We start from the raw sequence: 17,810 nt of genomic DNA, 5'->3' as shown, positions 1-17,810 counted from the left end.
CGCGAGGTCGTGCGTGGCAGACCGCTGATATAGAGGTTGAAGAGCATGGGGGCCAGAACCGAGCCTTGGGGGACTCCGTTTCTTAGGCGTCGCAGTCGGCTCATGTTGTCGACCACCCCGTGGTGAGCCCTGTCAACTGACCCCAGTCAGGCGAACGACAACAAACAGAGACAGCAGAAACAGATAAAACAGCCTGCAGCCCAAATGCAACCTCCATCGCTGCAGCTTGGCGCCAACCCGGAGCATGCGCCCTTCTAAGGGCGGGCACCTACGGATGTCGAACCGGATGGCATCACCCTGCTGCAGCTGAATGCGGACGGCCTCACCAAGGCAAAGACCACCATCATTGAACATCTGCTACAGACCCACAAAGTCTCTGCAATCCTGCTCCAAGAGACTCACAAAAGTGTCAGCTCCCACCTGAAGATCCCTGGTTATACGCTGGCCGCCTACACCGAGACCGACACCCACGGGGATTGCCACTTTTGTAAGGAACACAGCAAAATGGAAAGCGATTGCAACGTCCCCTCCTGACTCCGATGTGGAATGGGCGGCAACGCAATCATCGATGTTGATTGATGATGATGTTGAGAGGGAATGAGTGGGGAAGAGCGGACTATGGGATATCGGCTTGGGAGAGAGGAAGTACAATGTGCAGGTCTCCCCTCTGTGGGGTGTGTGCGATGGCGTTTGATGTCACTGGGCTTCTACTCTCTGGAGTTTGGAAGGATGAGGGGGAACCTCATTTGAAACTTACCAAATAGTGAAAGGCCTGGATAGAGTGGAAGTGGAGAGGATGTTTCCACCAGTGGGAAAGTCTAGGACCAGAGCTCATAGCATCAGAATTAAAGGACGTTCCTTTATGAAGGAGATGAGGAGGAATTTCTTTAGGTGGTGAATCTGTGGAATTCGTTGCCATGGAAGGCTGCAGAGGCCAAGTCAATGGATATTTTTAAAGCAAAGATAGATAGATTCTTGATTAGTACGGTTGTCAGAGGTAATGGGGAGAAGGCAGGAGAATGGGGATAACAGGAAAAGCCATGATTGAATGGCAGAGTGGACTTGATGGGCCAAATGGCCTAATTCTATCCCTTCTGAGCTTATGAACATGGCACCTCTGATCACTTGCAGCATCAAGTCCATGTAATCAGCAACAATCACTTGGTCCCAAAGATACTAGAGGAACAAGATGGACCACTCCATTGAAATCGCCAACACTGATGTGTAGTACGCCAAGGAGCGTAACGTCTGCCATTTTAGTAGGCAAAACCCGCCGTTCGCTATGCCTCTCGCAGTGTATCAGTGTTTTGGGGGAACAGTTTGTGTGATGATACCATTAAAATGCAGAATATATCTCAACTATCAATTCACAGATTTTTGTTATTTTTCTTTTTAAATGTTTCTGCAAGTTTCTGCCCACTAAAATGGCGCCATGACCTACTACGGTTTTTAGGGTCGAGTGGTCTGTCTTGCTTCTCTAGTATCTTTGCTTGGTCTATAGGCCAGGATCTGTGAGTTACACTTAGCAGTCCACAGCAGCTTTGGCCTCTGCACAGCCCATCAGCACTGACATTTGTATATTTTTTTGGATTCTTTCATGCACGTCTTTTTTAAAGATAAATGCAATCGGCTGGGGAAGGATGCTTTAAATCCCACCCAAGTTCACGGCTTTCAAAATAGCTCTCGCGTTAAACCGAGTTAATTAAGGAGGTCATGACCTTGTGATCCAGTTTCTTTTGGAGAGATACCTGTGCAGGAGATGTTATCAGCTGGAGGAGCTTGACTTCTGGAGCTTGTACACCGTCTGTGAGTTTCAGTGGTTTGTGGATAGCACATTTTCGAAGGTGGTCACATAAACACTCACACACGCACGCACACAGAATTGAAAAGTTGTGAACCTTCTCACAAATGGTTTCCCTAAAGGAAACCCAAGTGCACCCAACACAGGAAGGCCATTTTGAGGTAAGAACCAAAGTTGTAACATCCAAGCCACATATAAGAATTCAACTGAACATTTGCAACATTCTCTTTAACTGAGCAGACCTCCAAGTTGTGTGAATACCTGCCTCTATTCTGCAAGCTACCTGATCTGCAGAATGCTGGCAAGATTATATTATATACAGTATCGATCTGTGCAACTCATTCGATTTGTCTGCCTTTGGCTACAGCAGTGTTGGTCTTCCAGTATTTGGCCAGCAGATGTGGATAGGTGGAGAAAATTAAAGATGGCTGCACACAGATGGATGACACATGCCCTCTTCTCTTTGTTGCTACAACAGAGGTTATTACAGTGGACATTGTCTTTAACTGTATTCTGTAAACATCCTGGACAGTAGGGAGAGTAACCACCAACATTGTCATGGCAGTTAAACCTCCAGAGGTGAAAATAAAACTAGAATGATTAAAAAACAAGAAGAACGTAGAGACAAGGAACTGCAGATGCTGGTTTATAAAAAAAAGACACAAAGTGCTGAAGTAACTCAGCAGGTATCACAAAATGCTGGAGTAACTCAGCGGGCCAGGCAGCATCTCAGGAGAGAAGGAATGGGTGACGTTTCGGGTCGAGACCCTTCTTCAGACTGTGATACCTTCGATTTGAATCAGCATCTGCAGTTATTTTCCTATATGAAGTAACTCAGCAGGTCAGGCAGTATCTCAGGAGAACATGTAGTGTAAGAAAATAACTGCAAAATTGAAATTCAGTCAGAGAGTTGTGAATCTGTGGAATTCTCTGCCTCAGAAGGCAGTGGAGGCCAATTCTCTGAATGCATTCATGAGAGAGCTAGATATTGCTCTTAAGGATAGCGGAGTCAGGGGGTATGGGGGGAAGGCAGGAACGGGGTACTGATTGAGAATGATCAGCCATGATCACATTGAATGGCGGTGCTGGCTCGAAGGACCGAATGGCCTCCTCCTGCACCTATTGTCTATTGTCTATTGTCTATAACTGCAGATGCTGGTACAAATCGAAGGTATTTATTCACAAAATGCTGGAGTAACTCAGCAAGTCAGACAGCATCTCAGGAGAGAAGGAATGGGTGATGTTTCGGGTCGAGACCCTTCTTCAGACTGATGTCAGGGGGGCGGGACAAAGGAAGGATATAGGTGGAGACAGGAAGATAGAGAGAGAACTGGGAATGGGGAGGGGAAGAGAGCGACAGAGGAACTATCTAAAGTTGGAGAAGTCAATGTTCATACCGCTGGGCTGCAAGCTGCCCAAGCGAAATATGAGGTGCTGTTCCTCCAATTTCCGGTGGGCTTCACTATGGCACTGGAGGAGGCCCATGACAGAAAGGTCAGACTGGGAGTGGGAGGGGGAGTTGAAGTGCTCAGCCACTGGGAGATCAGGTTGGTTAAGGCGGACTGAGCGAAGGTGTTGAGCGAAACGATCGCCGAACCTGCGTTTGGTTTCGCCGATGTAAAGAAGTTGACATCTGGAGCAGCGGATGCAATAGATGAGGTTGGAGGAGGTGCAGGTGAACCTCTGTCTCACCTGGAAAGATTGTTTGGGTCCTTGGATGGAGTTGAGGGGGGAGAACATGGATCGGTGACGTTTCCTGTCAGGTACTTTCTTTAGACTGATTCATAAATAATAAAAAAGAATAATAAAATTGGGCAGGTATCAGAATTTAGCCGATCAAAAGAAGGCTTTGACTTTGGTGTGAATCATATTTAGTGGCAAATATGTGAGAAAAAGATGAATATATTATTCATTATTTTGAGGCTTTCAGATTTTATTTTTTTTCATGAGTTCTGGTAGGATTTCTCATTTGGAGGATTTCTCGCACAGAGCTTACTGAAACACTGTTAGAGTATTTCATTACACTGGCAAGCTCCTGTGATTTTGTCTCATTCTGAAATAATGCCCTTGCAGATTAGTCTGCCTGTGGTTTCTGAGGGGAAGCTTATCGCAAATGGCTGATGTCAGAAATGGATTTGACTCTTAAGTCATTCCATGGTTCTGGAACTTGCCTGTGCAGATATCAAGGAGATATCACTTCATTCTGATCCCGCTAGATGTGCTGTTCAGAAGTTCATAAGTAATTGGAGCAGAATTAGGCCATTCGGCCCATCAAGCCTACTCCGCCATTCAATCGTGGCTAATCTATCTTTCCCTCTCAACCCCGTAGTCCTGCCTTCTCCCCATAACCCCTGACACCTGTACTAATCAAGAATCTATCCATCTCTGCCTTAAAAATATACATTGATGGCCTCCACAGCCTTCTGTGGCTCTGAACTCCACAGATTCACCACCTTTGACTAAAGAAATTCCTCCTCATCTCACTCCTAAAGGAACATCCTTTAATACTGATGCTATATGACTTCTGGTCCGAGACTCTTCCACTAGTGGAAACATCCTCTCCACATCCACTCTACCCAGCCCCTGTTCAAAGGGGCTAATCAGCAACAGGAGTGCCAAAGTGGGTCTCCTCCATTTCATCACCAAACCCAGGTTCACAGGAACTCAGCCCTCACATGCTCACCACACAAGGTGAAGGAAGTCAGGTCACTGACAGAGGAAGTCAGGTCACTGACAAATGCAAACCACATAACTGGTGCACAGTAGGTGACGAACACCGAAGACGACTCTGAACCAAAGGAAGAAGAATGTGGGTTGTTCTACAATCTCACATATTCTACAAGTATCTGCACAGCTCAAGGAAGCATTCACTGAACCTATCCCCAGATGGTCCTCGGAGGAGAATCAATGAACATGCAGCTGAACACCAGGACGGGGGTGGGGAGGGGGGGGGCAAGCGGTAGATTTGCTGCCTTTCAGCACCAGAGATCCAAGTTTGATCCTGACTATGGTTGCTGTCGGCTTGGAGTTTGCACATTCTCCCTGTAACTGTGTGGGATTTCTCCAGGTGCTCCAGTCTCCCCCCCATTTGCAGGTGCGCAGGTTAATTGGCTTATGTAAATTGTCCCTAGGATAGAACTATACAGATGATCGTAGGTAGGCGTGGACCCAGTAGGCCGAAGGGCCTGTTTCCATGATGTATCTTTAAACTAAATTAAATGAAACACCATCCTCCGACATTTCCGTCACCTCCGAATATTCTGCGGTAGAGGGTGCCAGCAGTATTCTTTACAATTATGTAGGAAGGAACTGCAGATGCTGGTTCAAATCGAAGGTATCACAAAATGCTGGAGTAACTCAGCGGGTCAGACAACATCTCCGTAGAGAAGGAACAGGTGAACAGGGTCTCGACCCGAAAGGTCACCTATTCCTTTTCTCCAGAGATGCTGTCTGGCCTTCTGAGTTACTCCAGCTTTTTGTGATCTATCTTTTTTTTAAAGGTAACAGTTTTCTTTTGAAGTGGCTGAAATACAGTAAATCCTCGTTATAACAGACCATATGGAGTGGGGGTGGGGGTGGGGGGGGGGGGGGAATGATGTTCGTTATTGACGATTGTCCATTATAACCGAGTAAGGTATTATCATTGCTTGTATCTTATCGAAACATATAAGATTATTAAGGGGTTGGACACGTTAGAGGCAGGAAACATGTTCCCAATGTTGGGGGAGTCCAGAACCAGGGGCCACAGTTTAAGAATAAGGGGTAGGCCATTTAGAACGGAGATGAGGAAAAACATTTTCAGTCAGAGAGTTGTAAATCTGTGGAATTCACTGCCTCAGAATGCAGTGGAGGCCAATTCTCTGAATGCATTCAAGAGAGAGCTGGATAGAGCTCTTAAGGATAGTGGAGTCAGGGGGTATGGGGAGAAGGCAGGAACAGGGTACTGATTAAGAATGATCAGCCATGATCACATTGATTGGTGGTGCTGGCTCAAAGGGCCAAATGGCCTCCTCCTGCACCTATTGTCTATTGTAATTGAAACAAAGAACTGCAGATGGCGGTTAATACACAAAAAGACACAAAGTGCTGGAGTAACTCAGTGGATCATGCAGCATCGCTAGAGAACATGGATAAGTGACTTTGGGACTCTTCTTCAAACTGATTCAGTCTGCTGAGTTACTCCAGCACTTTGGGTCGTTTCACCTTCTGCACCAGCGACCCTTTCTTCACCGGTTCACATGGCTGTTTTTGCGGCTCACGTTGTAGCCCCTGGGGACAGCGCTTTCTTCAGGCCGCTGCCAACGACAGGATACACTCGGTCACCGAGGGGTTCCCTCCCCTCTCACCTCTGCTGCCGCTTCCAAGGTGGAGTATATCGGCGACTCCAGGGGAGGAGGAGGAGGTGGAGGTGGCAGTGGAGGGGAGGGAGTGGAAGGAAGGGAGAGGCCAAGTGGACAGAATGACAGGAGGAGGAGGGGGAGGCGGCAGCAGTCAAGAGGAAGAAGCAACAGCAGGTGAGAGGGGAGGGAGCCCCGCGGTGACCGATCGTGACCTGTTGGTGGCGGCGTCCTGTCGGTGGCGGCGTCCCCAGGGGCTACAACGTGAGCCGCTTCAAATGGACCATGCGGTGTGAAGAAGGGCTTGCTGATGCACCTTGCGAGTCGAGCCGAAGCCCTTGGAAGCCTGCGCTCTAAACGGATGAGGAGGTGCCGCGAGTCCCTGGTCAGTCGGCTACAACCAAAATCCATTATAAAGGGGTCCGTTAAAATGAGTACTTACTGTACTTCACTTTTTAATACTGTGGCAGAGTCCTGCAGCTCACAGCTGGTTGTTATTAAGTTTAGGATTATTATTATCACAGGTACTGAGGTTCAGTGAAAAGCTTTGTCTTTGCATGCTGTCCAAACAGATGAGACATGGACACAAAAAGCTGGAGTAACTCAGCGGGTCAGACAGCATCTCTGCAGAAAAGGAATAGGTGACGTTTCAGGTCTTCTTACATGATTGTATCATACATGCATACAATCAGGTCAGACTCAAGTTCAGGATGTAATGGCAGTATTTTTACGTAAGCAATTAGAAATGAGATCTGCTGCCCAAATAAAAATACCAACCGCAGAGAGTGTTGCAAGGCAGTTCCATGCAGGTTCTCAGAGCCCATTTGAGTACTTGCATGACTGAAATATGGAAGTAGCAGCTGTGGTCTTTATGCTAACGTGAAGGTAATGAAGGCCTGTGTGCCATCTCCCCGAGTTAATGAGGATGCTCATACCTTTGGCAGAGGGGATTTTTGTGGTATGAGCCCAGATCAAAGAATCAGTTTGCTTTCCACCCACACATCTGCAAAGATATTACTGGAGATTACATTCCAATTGCGGTACAACTTAATTCTGTTTAAACCACGATGCACGTCAGTAACATTTGAAGAGCAGCAACCAAGTGAAGGCATGAGGGCAAGCAATGGCCGGCAGAAGCTCTTTCTAACTCCATGTACAAGTTCGTTTAAAAAGAAAATTGTCAATTATCATTCTGTTAGGCGGCCACCAACGATATTCCTACTGAATATTTGGCAGCTACGTGTTTGAGAAAGCTGGTCACAGCATCAACGTTTTATACCCTGACTGAGATAGGTGAACAACTAATAAAATGGATGGTGCAAATTGTCTAGGAATAATTTACACGTGGGATTTTAACCCTTTCACAGGTACCGAAGTATGAAAACGCACATCTCCAGATACATCAGTTTCCTCCCAACAGGATATCAAGCAACTGAACCATCCTATCACCAACTGGAGTGCAGTCCTGACCTCCCATCCACCTCATTGGGGAGCCTCGGACTGTCTTTAATCGGACTTTACTGGACTTTATCCTCCACTAAAAAAGCTTTTTCAGTCAGAGATTTGTGAATCTGTGGATTACTCTGCCTCAGAAGGCAGTGGAGGCCAATTCTCTGAATGAATTCAAGAGAGAACTAGATAGAGCTCTTAAGGATAGCAGAGTCAGGGGGTATGGGGAGAAGGCAGGAACGGGGTACTGATTGAGAATGATCAGCCATGATCACATTGAATGGCGGTGCTGGCTCGAAGGGCCGAATGGCCTCCTCCTGCACCTATTGTCCATTGTCTAAATGTTATTCTCATTTTCCTGTATCTGTACACGCTGGATGGCAATCATGTACAGTCTTTTTGATGACTGGATAACATGCAACAAAAAAAGCTTTTCACTGTCCCTTGGTACACGTGACAATATCAATAAACTAAACTAAACTAGACCCTCGCTATCCTTTGTTAGAGAAATGGATGTTCCACTGTTCAATGTCCTCAGCGATGTCACCCAACTCCAGCCCTGCCTCTGCCCATTTGCTCTGCACTCTCAGCAATGGCTTGACTACCTCTAGACATGACTATGCCCATGCATTCCTCGCCAGCCACACACTCCACTGCCTATAAATTTAAAGTTACCAGAACCCTGCCGCTCACTGACTAATGTCACTAAATATTATTCAACCATCACCCTTGTGCTTCGTGATCTTCAGTTGGCTCCTGTTTAAACAAAACATCTATCTATCTAAATATTACTAAAACTCTCATCTTGTATGTGGGTTTGTGCTTATATTTGTTCTGGAAAGACAGCTAAAATGGTACACGATAGCGCAACAATTTTTGGGCCCACCCTACTCACCATTCCCCCACGGTCTCAATACGGTCTCAATTTTGTTACTTTTTAAAAACAATTGCCGTAATAAACTTTAATAAATGTGCTCCCCCCCCCCCCGCAGGGAGGACCAGCGGGAGGATCGGCGCCCGTCCTAGCTCCCATGGTGCAGTGTGGCGTTTGAGCGTCCAACAAGATGACCGTCGCCGCCATTCGCCGCTGAGCTGCAGGAGAGCTTTCGGGTCCACGGCTCGCTCTGCCTGCAGTGCTGGCCACACGGGGCCGAGGTGAGTGGCTCCCTCTCCCCTTCCCTGTTCCCCCCTCGCCCGCCCATGGCCCGGGGGACACTCCCCGCCCAGCAATGGGTCCATGGATCGTCGGTTGGGGGAGGGTTGCCGGGCCCGCGGGAGCGCCCGTAGGAGAGATTTAGACTCAACGGGTCCACGCCCGTCTAGTTGATTTTAAAGTTATCTTCTTTATATACATCTCAATTGGTCTTGCCTATCACTCTCGATAAACCCCAACACCACCACCCTCAGTGTAGAGTCTCTCTCTCTCTCTCTCTAAAACTCCCTCCCTTCCTCTCTCTCTAAAATTCATTTTTTTTCTCTCTCTCTCTCCCTCTCCCTCTCCCTCTCCCTCTCCCTCTCCCTCTCCCTCTCTCTCTCTCTCTCTCTCTCTCTCTCTCTCTCTCTCTCTCTCTCTCTCTCTCTCTCTCTCTCTCTCTCTCTCTCTCTCTCTCTCTCTCTCTCTCTCTCTCTCTCTCTCTCTCTCTCTCTCCCTCTCTCTCTCCCTCTCTCTCTCCCTCCCTCTCTCTCTCCCTCTCTCTCTCCCTCCCTCCCTCCCTCCCTCCCTCCCTCTCTCTCAAACCCCCACTCCCTCTCTCTCTCTTTCTAAAATTATCTCTCTCATGTGAAGTGCTTGAGATAAAGAACATATTAAATGCTAAACAAATGCGTTGATATTGTATAGTAAGGAGAGATGCTGGTTTACACCAACACAAAATGCTGGAGTAAGGAATGGGTGACGTTTCGGGACAAGACACTTCTTCAGATTTTTGAAGTCTGAAGAAGGGTCTCGACACGAAACGTCACCCATTCCTTCTCTTCAGAGATGCTGCCTGTCCCGCTGAGTGACTCCAGCATTTTGTGTCTACCTTTGATGATATTCTACATTTATTTCCTGTTGTGTACTGAGGCCCCTGGATCTCTCAGCACAACCATTAATGCAGCAGTGATCACAAAGTGTCCTTTTCGCTTTCCATGTGCTGGGTTTCACAAGTCAGCAATGAATTTCATTGATCTTTATTCACATCCGCTTGTCCAATTCATTCTCCAATTACTGAGCTGACAATGAATAAGTCATAGAGTCAGGGAGTCATATAGCACAGAAGCAGGATCTTTGGCCCACCCATCCCAAGGCAACACTCATCAAAACACTCATTTACTCTGATCCTACACTCATTTCATTCTCCCCATCAACTCCCCACTGATTCTAGTAAACGCCATTGGCAATTTACAGTGGCCAGTTAGCCTACCCACTAGCATGCCTAGGGGGCGTTTAACCAAACCAGAACATCTGAAGGAAACCCACGCAGACACAGGGAGAATATGCAAACTCCCAATAGACAAAAGCTAATGTCAGCATTGAACCTGAGTTGCTGGAGCTGTGAGGCAGTAACTCTACAGCTTTACTTTAGTTTTAGTTTAGTTTAGAGATGCAGCGCGCGGAAACAGGCCCTTTGGCCCACTGAGTCCATGCCGACCAACGATCCCCGACCAACACTTACACTGGCCTACACACACACTAGGGATAATTTATAATGCTACCAAGCCAAGTAACCTACAAACCTGTACATCTCTGGAATGTGGGAGGAAACCGGAGCTGCTGGAGAAACCCCACGCAGGTGACGCGGAGAACGTACAAACTCCGTACCGACAGCACCCAGATTCAGGATCGAACCCGGGTCTCTGGCGCTGTAAGGCAGCGACTCTATCGCTGCTCCACCGTGCCACCCTTATCATAGTGGGTCACTATGATAGTCTAAACTGGGAAATCAACTCTCGGATGAAGGTTTGATTTGATCATCAATTAAATTATTGCTGATGGATTGATATCAATCGCAAATATGTCATATTTATTGCTGTATTGCGTGCAGGCCTTTTATATAAATTGCTAAGTGGTAGTTCCAGCAAATAAGAATCATAAACATTGACTAACAATAAACAAAGATCTAGAGTCATGCAGCACAGAAATTGGAGTTACTCTAGCATTTTAGGTCTCTCCTTGATTCAGGTATGTCATTGAATGAGAGTATAACGCCTTTCCATCAGAGAAAGCATAGAAATCAGTTTAGGGGCAGTATGGTCACACAGTGGGGGAGTTGCTGCCTTACAGCGCCAGAGACCCGGGTTCGATCCTGACTATGGGTGCAATACTAGGTTAATTCCCGGAATGGCGGGACTGTCATATGTTGAAAGACTGGAGCGACTAGGCTTGTATACACTGGAATTTAGAAGGATGAGAGGAGATCTTATCGAAACCTATAAGATTATTAAGGGGTTGGACACGTTAGAGGCAGGAAACATGTTCCCAGTGTTGGGGGAGTCCAGAACAAGGGGCCACAGTTTAAGAATAAGGGGTAGGCCATTTAGAACTGAGATGAGGAAAAACTTTTTCAGTCAGAGAGTTGTGAATCTGTGGAATTCTCTACCTCAGAAGGCAGTGGGGGCCAATTCTCTGAATGCATTCAAGAGAGAGCTAGAAGAGCTCTTAAGTAAAGCGGAGTCAGGGGGTATGGGAAGAAGGCAGGAACGGGGTACTGATTGCGAATGATCAGCCATGATCACATTGAATGGCGGTGCTGGCTCAAAGGGCTGAATGGCCTACTCCTGCACCTATTGTCTATTGACTGTACGGAGTTAGCATGTTCTCCCTGTGACCGCATGGGTTTTCTCCGGGCGCTCCGGTTTCCTCCCTCATTCCAAAGACGTACAAATCAAAGGTATCACAAAATGCTGGAGTAACTCAGCGGGTCAGGCAGCATCTCAGGGGAGAAGGAATGGGTGACATAGAAACATAGAAACATAGAAAATAGGTGCGTTTCGGGTCGAGACCCTTCTTCAGACTGATGTCAGGGGAGGGGGCGGGTCAAAGGTAGTTGGAGACAGGAAGACAGTGGGAGAACTGGGAAGGGGGAGGGGAAAGAGAGGGACAGAGGAACTATCTGAAGTTAGAGAAATCAATGTTCATACCGCTGGGGTGTAAGCTGCCCAAGCGAAATATGAGGTGCTGTTCCTCCAATTTGCGGTGGGCCTCACTATGACAATGGGGAAGGCCCATGACAGAAAGGTCAGACGGGGCGTGGGAGGGGGAGTTGAAGTGCTGAGCCACCGGGAGATTAGGTTGGCTAAGGCGGACTGAGCAAAGGTGTTGAGCGAAACGATCGCCGAGCCTGCGTTTGGTCTCGCCGATGTAGAGAAGTTGACATCTGGAACAGCGGATATGTAGGTCAATTGGCTTCGGTAAAAATTGTAAATAGTTCCTAGCGTGTAGTGTGTGCTAGCGTAACGGGGATCGCCAGCCAGCATGGACTCAGTAGGCCAAAGGGACTGCTTGCGCGTTGTATCTCTAAACTAAACTAAATTAAACTAGTTGTCATTTGGCCCTCTGAACCAGTTCTACCATTCAAAACAATAATACCTAACCATCTATCTCAACAACATACTTGCTGCTCTCTCATCACAAGTATCTGTGTATTAAAGAGAGAGTTAGATATAGCTCTGAGGGCTAACGGAATCAAGGGATATGGGGAGAAGGCAGGAATGGATACTGATTTTGGATGATCAGCCATGATCATATTGAATGGAAGTGCTGGCTCAAAGGGCTGAATGGCCTACTCCTGCACCTATTTTCTATGTTTCTATGTACCTGAATACACTTTCAGGCAACTTAATTTTTCTGTTTGTATTAGAATGGTCAAATCTGCCTGGAAAATTGGTGTGTTGTTCTCCCTCCATTAACATTGACTGACCTACCTGGCATTTTCTTCCACTCTGCATTTCACCGCATTTACATTATTTTGTTTGTATTCACCTTCTTTCTAACTTTGCTCTATGATATCAGCCGGATAGCATCATTAACCATGTGTCACCATAGAAACTTTGGTCTCATTCAATCAAGAGTCACTCCATTTGTTCTATCCAATCGACTCCCACATCCACCGCTCTGTAACTTAAAACAAATGTTTTATCTCCCTTGTGCAGGAAGGAGCTGCAGGTGCTGGTTTAAACCAAAGATAGACACAAAAAGCTGGAGTAACTCAGCGGGTTAGACAGCATCCCTGGAAAAAACGTGCGGCACAGTGGCGCAGCGGTAGAGTTGCTGCCTTACAGCGAATGCAGCGCCGGAGACTCAGGTTCGATCCTGACTACGGGCGCCATCTGTACGGAGTTTGTACGTTCTCCCCGTGACCTGCGTGGGTTTTCTCCGAGATCTTCGGTTTCCTCCCACACTCCAAAGACGTACAGGTATGTAGGTTAATTGACTGGGTAAATGTAAGAATTGTCCCTGGTGTGTGTAGGATAGTGTTAATGTGCGGGGATCGCTGGGCGGCGCGGACTCGGTGGGCCGAAGGGCCTGTTTCCGCACTGTATCTCTAAATCTAAATCTAAATCTAAAAATCTAAAAATGGAATAGGTGACGTTTCGGGTCGAGACCCTTCTTCAGACTGGGAAGAACTTCTCTCCAGAAATGCTGCCTGACCCGCTGAGCCACTCCAGCTTTTAGTGTCTATCTTTTTATCTCCCTTTCCTTGAACTTATGAAGGATCTTCAGTCTTTCCCAAGATGTTGGCTGATCTGTGTGCTTAAAACATATCTGGTTTTGTTTTTGATCTCCAGCATCTGCTACACAGACATTGAGAGGAAAGATTCAGTTTGCATTAAAAAAAAATGTGTGTTCCACCACTCCACACTGGTCAGAGGTGAGAAAATAAGTGTCAGAGAAATCGTGGTGGTGTACAGTTCAAAGAATTATCTTGTACACCACTTGATCTCAGTGTAAAATACTCAAGAGAAAAGTAAGATATTTTATAAATTTGTATGAAGTGAGACACGTAGTTCCTGTAAAAAAAATTGATGTAAATCATTATTGAAAACAATTAAGTTAAGACACCATTCATTATTCCAGAGCTGGGTGCTACACCAGCAACAGCCTGGAACACCAGCATTGTTACTAAAATCAGGGAATGCGAAGATTTGTGAATGTTTCTCTTTCAAAATCAAAACTGAATTCCTCTTATTTTTGCAGCACCAGATATTCATCGGAAGAGTTCTCTGCATTCCTCTTTTAAACAACTAATCTTTTGTATACATCGAGACAATAGACAATAGATAACAGACAATAGGTGCAGGAGTAGGCCATTCGGCCCTTTGAGCCAGCGCCACCATTCAATGTGATTATGGCTGATCATTCACAATCAGTACCCCTCCCCATACCCCCTGACTCCGCTATCTTTAACTCTACCTATCTCTTGAAAGCATCCAGAGAATTGGCCTCCACTGCCCTCTGAGGCAGAGAATTCCACAGATTTACAGCCCTCTGACTGAAAAAGTTTTAGACAGAGAAATGAGCATCAGTTTAACATTTAATTTAAAACAAAGATTTACAACAGTGCTTTCCTTTTTCATTACTGCACTGGAGTGTGTGATGGTTGTGTACTCAGTCCTCTTAGGGTTTCAGGGGCAACCAAAGTTGAAAGAAGATGTGTCGTTATTTCTGCTTGCACCACCATGCAATAATATCTCAGCTAATCCTTCCTTCATTGTGAGGAATAACACTACACTTCAAAGATCCCACCAATGCCCTGTACAATTACATTAAAACTTTCTTCCTAATGTACACCAGCCCACTTGCCTCCTTAATCGCTTTCAGTGCCACTGTTAATGTTGTGTCTAATGTACTCTGCACATTAAGACTTTTCACCATTTAAAACGAATTTACATTTTTTCTAAACCAAATAAATGACTTCACATTTCCCCAATTTATTCCCCATCTGCTTCCTCTTTGACAATTCATTCGAAATGTTGATATCCCTATCCAGATTTATTTTACTTTCCTCTCCTGCCGGTTCCCACACAGCTCTTTATCACCCGACCCATTCAATGTGAATCATTAATATAAATTACAAGTCAGAAATAAAGAGTCAGAAAGGCATTCGGCATGGAAATGGGCCCTTTGTGCCTTTGTGTCCACACCAAACATTACGCACTCACAACTCTAATTCTACACTAATCCCATTTTATTCATCCCACATTCCTGATCTCCAAGCATGGAACCTTCCAATATATCACCCAGTTCCCCATTATCTTACATCCTCATAACAAAACTGTTACATTTGTCAAACATAATTTCTCCCTTGTATTAGCATGTTCTAATGATCTGTTACCATATACTTCATCAATAATACATTCCAGCATTCTTTTGACTACTGATCAGGATAACTGACCTCCAATTTGCTATTTTTGCCCATATTACCAGAAGGGAGGGTTATTTAATGTTACAATGTTTTTTGCTCCCATTAGTGAAAGGTTGATATTTACAGCAGGTGAGAAATGTTATTTAGAACAATGAGCTCCAAATAGGCCGGGATTAAAGTTATAAAAAGTCATGGAACCAAATGTCATGACAGACTCACCATCCCAGTGACCATTCGAAATTACACACTTTGTGGACATGATATTCACCTCCTCATCAACTGTTCCTATCTCCTCTTCATCTCACACTCAACTATGGTCTTCCCATTCTGACACCCTTTGTATGTCACTCTTTCCAATACTCAATTGAGTGTTGAGTATTCACTCTACTGAATGAAGAGTGAGAGTCAATCTCTCAGCTGAGAGGAGAATATTCCATTTGCAGTGAATGGGACGTATAAAAGGGGAATGGTGTTTAGTTTAGTTTGGAGTTCAGTTTGGTTTAGAGGCACAGCATGGAAACTGGCCCTTCGGCCCACTAAGTTCACGCCGACCAGTGATCCCCATACACTAGTGCTATGTTGTCCCACTTTCGCATCCTACACACTGGTGGCAATTTACAGAAGCCAATTAACCTACAAACCTGGAATGTGGGAGGAAACCGGTGCACCTGGAGAAAACCCACACGGTCGCAGGGAGAACGTGCAAACTCTGCACAGACAGCATCCGTATTCAGGATCGAACCCGGGTCACTGGAGTTGTGAGGCTGCAGCTCTGGTGTTGTGCCACCGTGCTTCCCTATATTAAATATAACTCCAGAGATTAAATATGTTATATTAAAACAAGTACATGGTGCATATTAAAAACAAGTATTATACCTTGGAAGAACATTTTAAAAAACACAGGAAGATAGAACAAGTGGAAGTCTGAATGCTTGGGAAACAGGGAAAGCATGACTACATAAGACAATGTTTTTTAATGTTCTTCCAAGGTATAATACTTGTTTTTAATATACAACATGTACTTGTTTTAATACAACATATTTAATATAGTTAGTTATATTTAATATAAAGAGGCACGGTGGCACAACACTAGAGTTGCAGCCTCACAACTCCAGAGTCCTGGGTTCGATCCTGAATACGGATGCTGTCTGTGAGGAGTTTGCAAGTTGAGCTTATGTGACTGATTTTTTTTCTGATTTCAAGGATAGTATATTAAATATAATTTATTGTCAAATGTACTTATCATGGATATTTCATATAAATTTCAAAGAGAATGGCAAAGAGTTCACTTTTGCCAATGTTTCTCTGTTTTTACTGATTGTATGCCTCCTTGTCACCTTCCCCTCTGCTAACAGTGAACCATTTTACATTTCCTTATCACCGCCTGCTTTGATCGGTTGTATTCAAACCTTACCCTTCCATATCTCTCGTCTCCCTCTCCTCTGATTCTCATTCTGAAGAAGGGTCTCAACCCGAAACGACACCCCATTTCCTCTCTCCAGGGATGCTGCCTGTCCCGCTGAGTTACTCCAGCATTTTGTGTCTATCTTTTCTCTGTCTAAGCTCAGCTTGGTTTTGGTCGCAATCTGCTTTCTGAATCTTCGTAAGCACGTTTGACCATCTCACCATCAGTTTTGATGCAAAATGGCTCCAAAGCAAGACAAAGTGTGTCGCTTGCATCAGTTTGTTCGGACATTAAATGAGGGTAAATAAAGTATGTGACAATCCTTGGTATTGAAAAGTGCTGAGAAGATATACGAGGCTGCTCTGCCATTTATAGCAGTAATGGCTGATCCTCTATCTCAATGCAGCATTCCTCTCTCCTTCTATATCCCTTGAAGTCCAATATCCTCCTACTTAAAGATATTCAGAAATAACGTACATAAATATCATTTGATACACACCAAAAAACAAAATTCAGCCAGGCACCTCAAAATCAGATCTGAAGCTGCCCCTTATTGTGTGTTAAAAATTGCAGTTTTGTTACCTGCCTATGGTCACTGTGAGAACCGGGGCTTACTTGACAAATGAACAGTATGCCGTCTGGAATACATGGCTAGTAGAAAGTACTATTACAATAAATCACTTTTAAACTGAATGGAGTTTCACATTATTTATTCATATTGCATTGAATTCATGATTCTGTGATTCGTCACCACAAAGCCTCTTTGCCCCTTTATGTTTGCACAATAATCTAGTCAGTTGGAGCAATTAATCTAAATGCCGTCAGGTATGAAAAGTTATCTTGATTTATATTGTCGACCCACTCGATATAAATTGGTTGTTAATTTAAATGTACTTAGGGTCTTACCTGCAGACAGTAAGATATGCAATGTGAACATCCTTCTGAATAAATCCATCAGGTTAGATTACCTTCTGTTTGACACCCGCTCCAGAAATAAATGGAAAAGTTGTTTTCTTATCAATGCTCGAGTTTACTGTATTGTTCTCGGTCAGATAACATCACCCTCTGTAAGAAATGACCCTCTTTTGATAGGTTTGATGTATCAGAGTTTCCTTTTTCCTGCCACAATGTTCCGCTGAGATATCTGGCAATATTCACACACAGAAAATAAATTGTCATCGGGCGGTTTCAACGGTGTTTTATGCTTTTGCAAGCACACACTTTATGCTGCATTGCATTTGTTCAATCTTCTGTGTCCCTCTGCACAATAGTAAACCGAATGAACGTTCACCCTGATTGAGAACAGAAATGGAAAAAAAAGCTGTACGCTATTCAAGCCCGACCTTCTGTTAACTAAGACCATGGCTAATCCTAAATCTCCTTTCTCTTGTTCTCTTTGTGTCCAAGGTTTCTTCTGTCCCAGAAGAATGAGACAGTGAATGAGCATCCCCAGCTGCAAGGGATGGAGAATT

At 45.1% G+C, this 17,810-nt stretch overlaps 1 protein-coding gene across 1 annotated transcript in view; it reads right to left on the bottom strand.

Annotated features, from left to right (window-relative positions):
- Positions 1–17,810, bottom strand: part of LOC144607457 (uncharacterized) — a 52,465-nt gene that overhangs the window by 30,728 nt on the left and 3,927 nt on the right. The window contains exons 2-3 of the mRNA XM_078424320.1: positions 6,354–6,532; positions 4,485–4,589 (exon numbers count right to left, since the gene is read on the bottom strand). Coding sequence (XP_078280446.1) covers positions 4,485–4,589; positions 6,354–6,532 — 284 coding nt within the window. The remainder of the gene's footprint in view (positions 1–4,484; positions 4,590–6,353; positions 6,533–17,810) is intronic.

The sequence above is a fragment of the Rhinoraja longicauda genome, chromosome 28, assembly GCF_053455715.1.
Source record: "Rhinoraja longicauda isolate Sanriku21f chromosome 28, sRhiLon1.1, whole genome shotgun sequence".
Lineage (NCBI taxonomy): Eukaryota > Metazoa > Chordata > Chondrichthyes > Rajiformes > Arhynchobatidae > Rhinoraja > Rhinoraja longicauda.
This window is presented reverse-complemented; position numbering and strand designations above follow the sequence as displayed.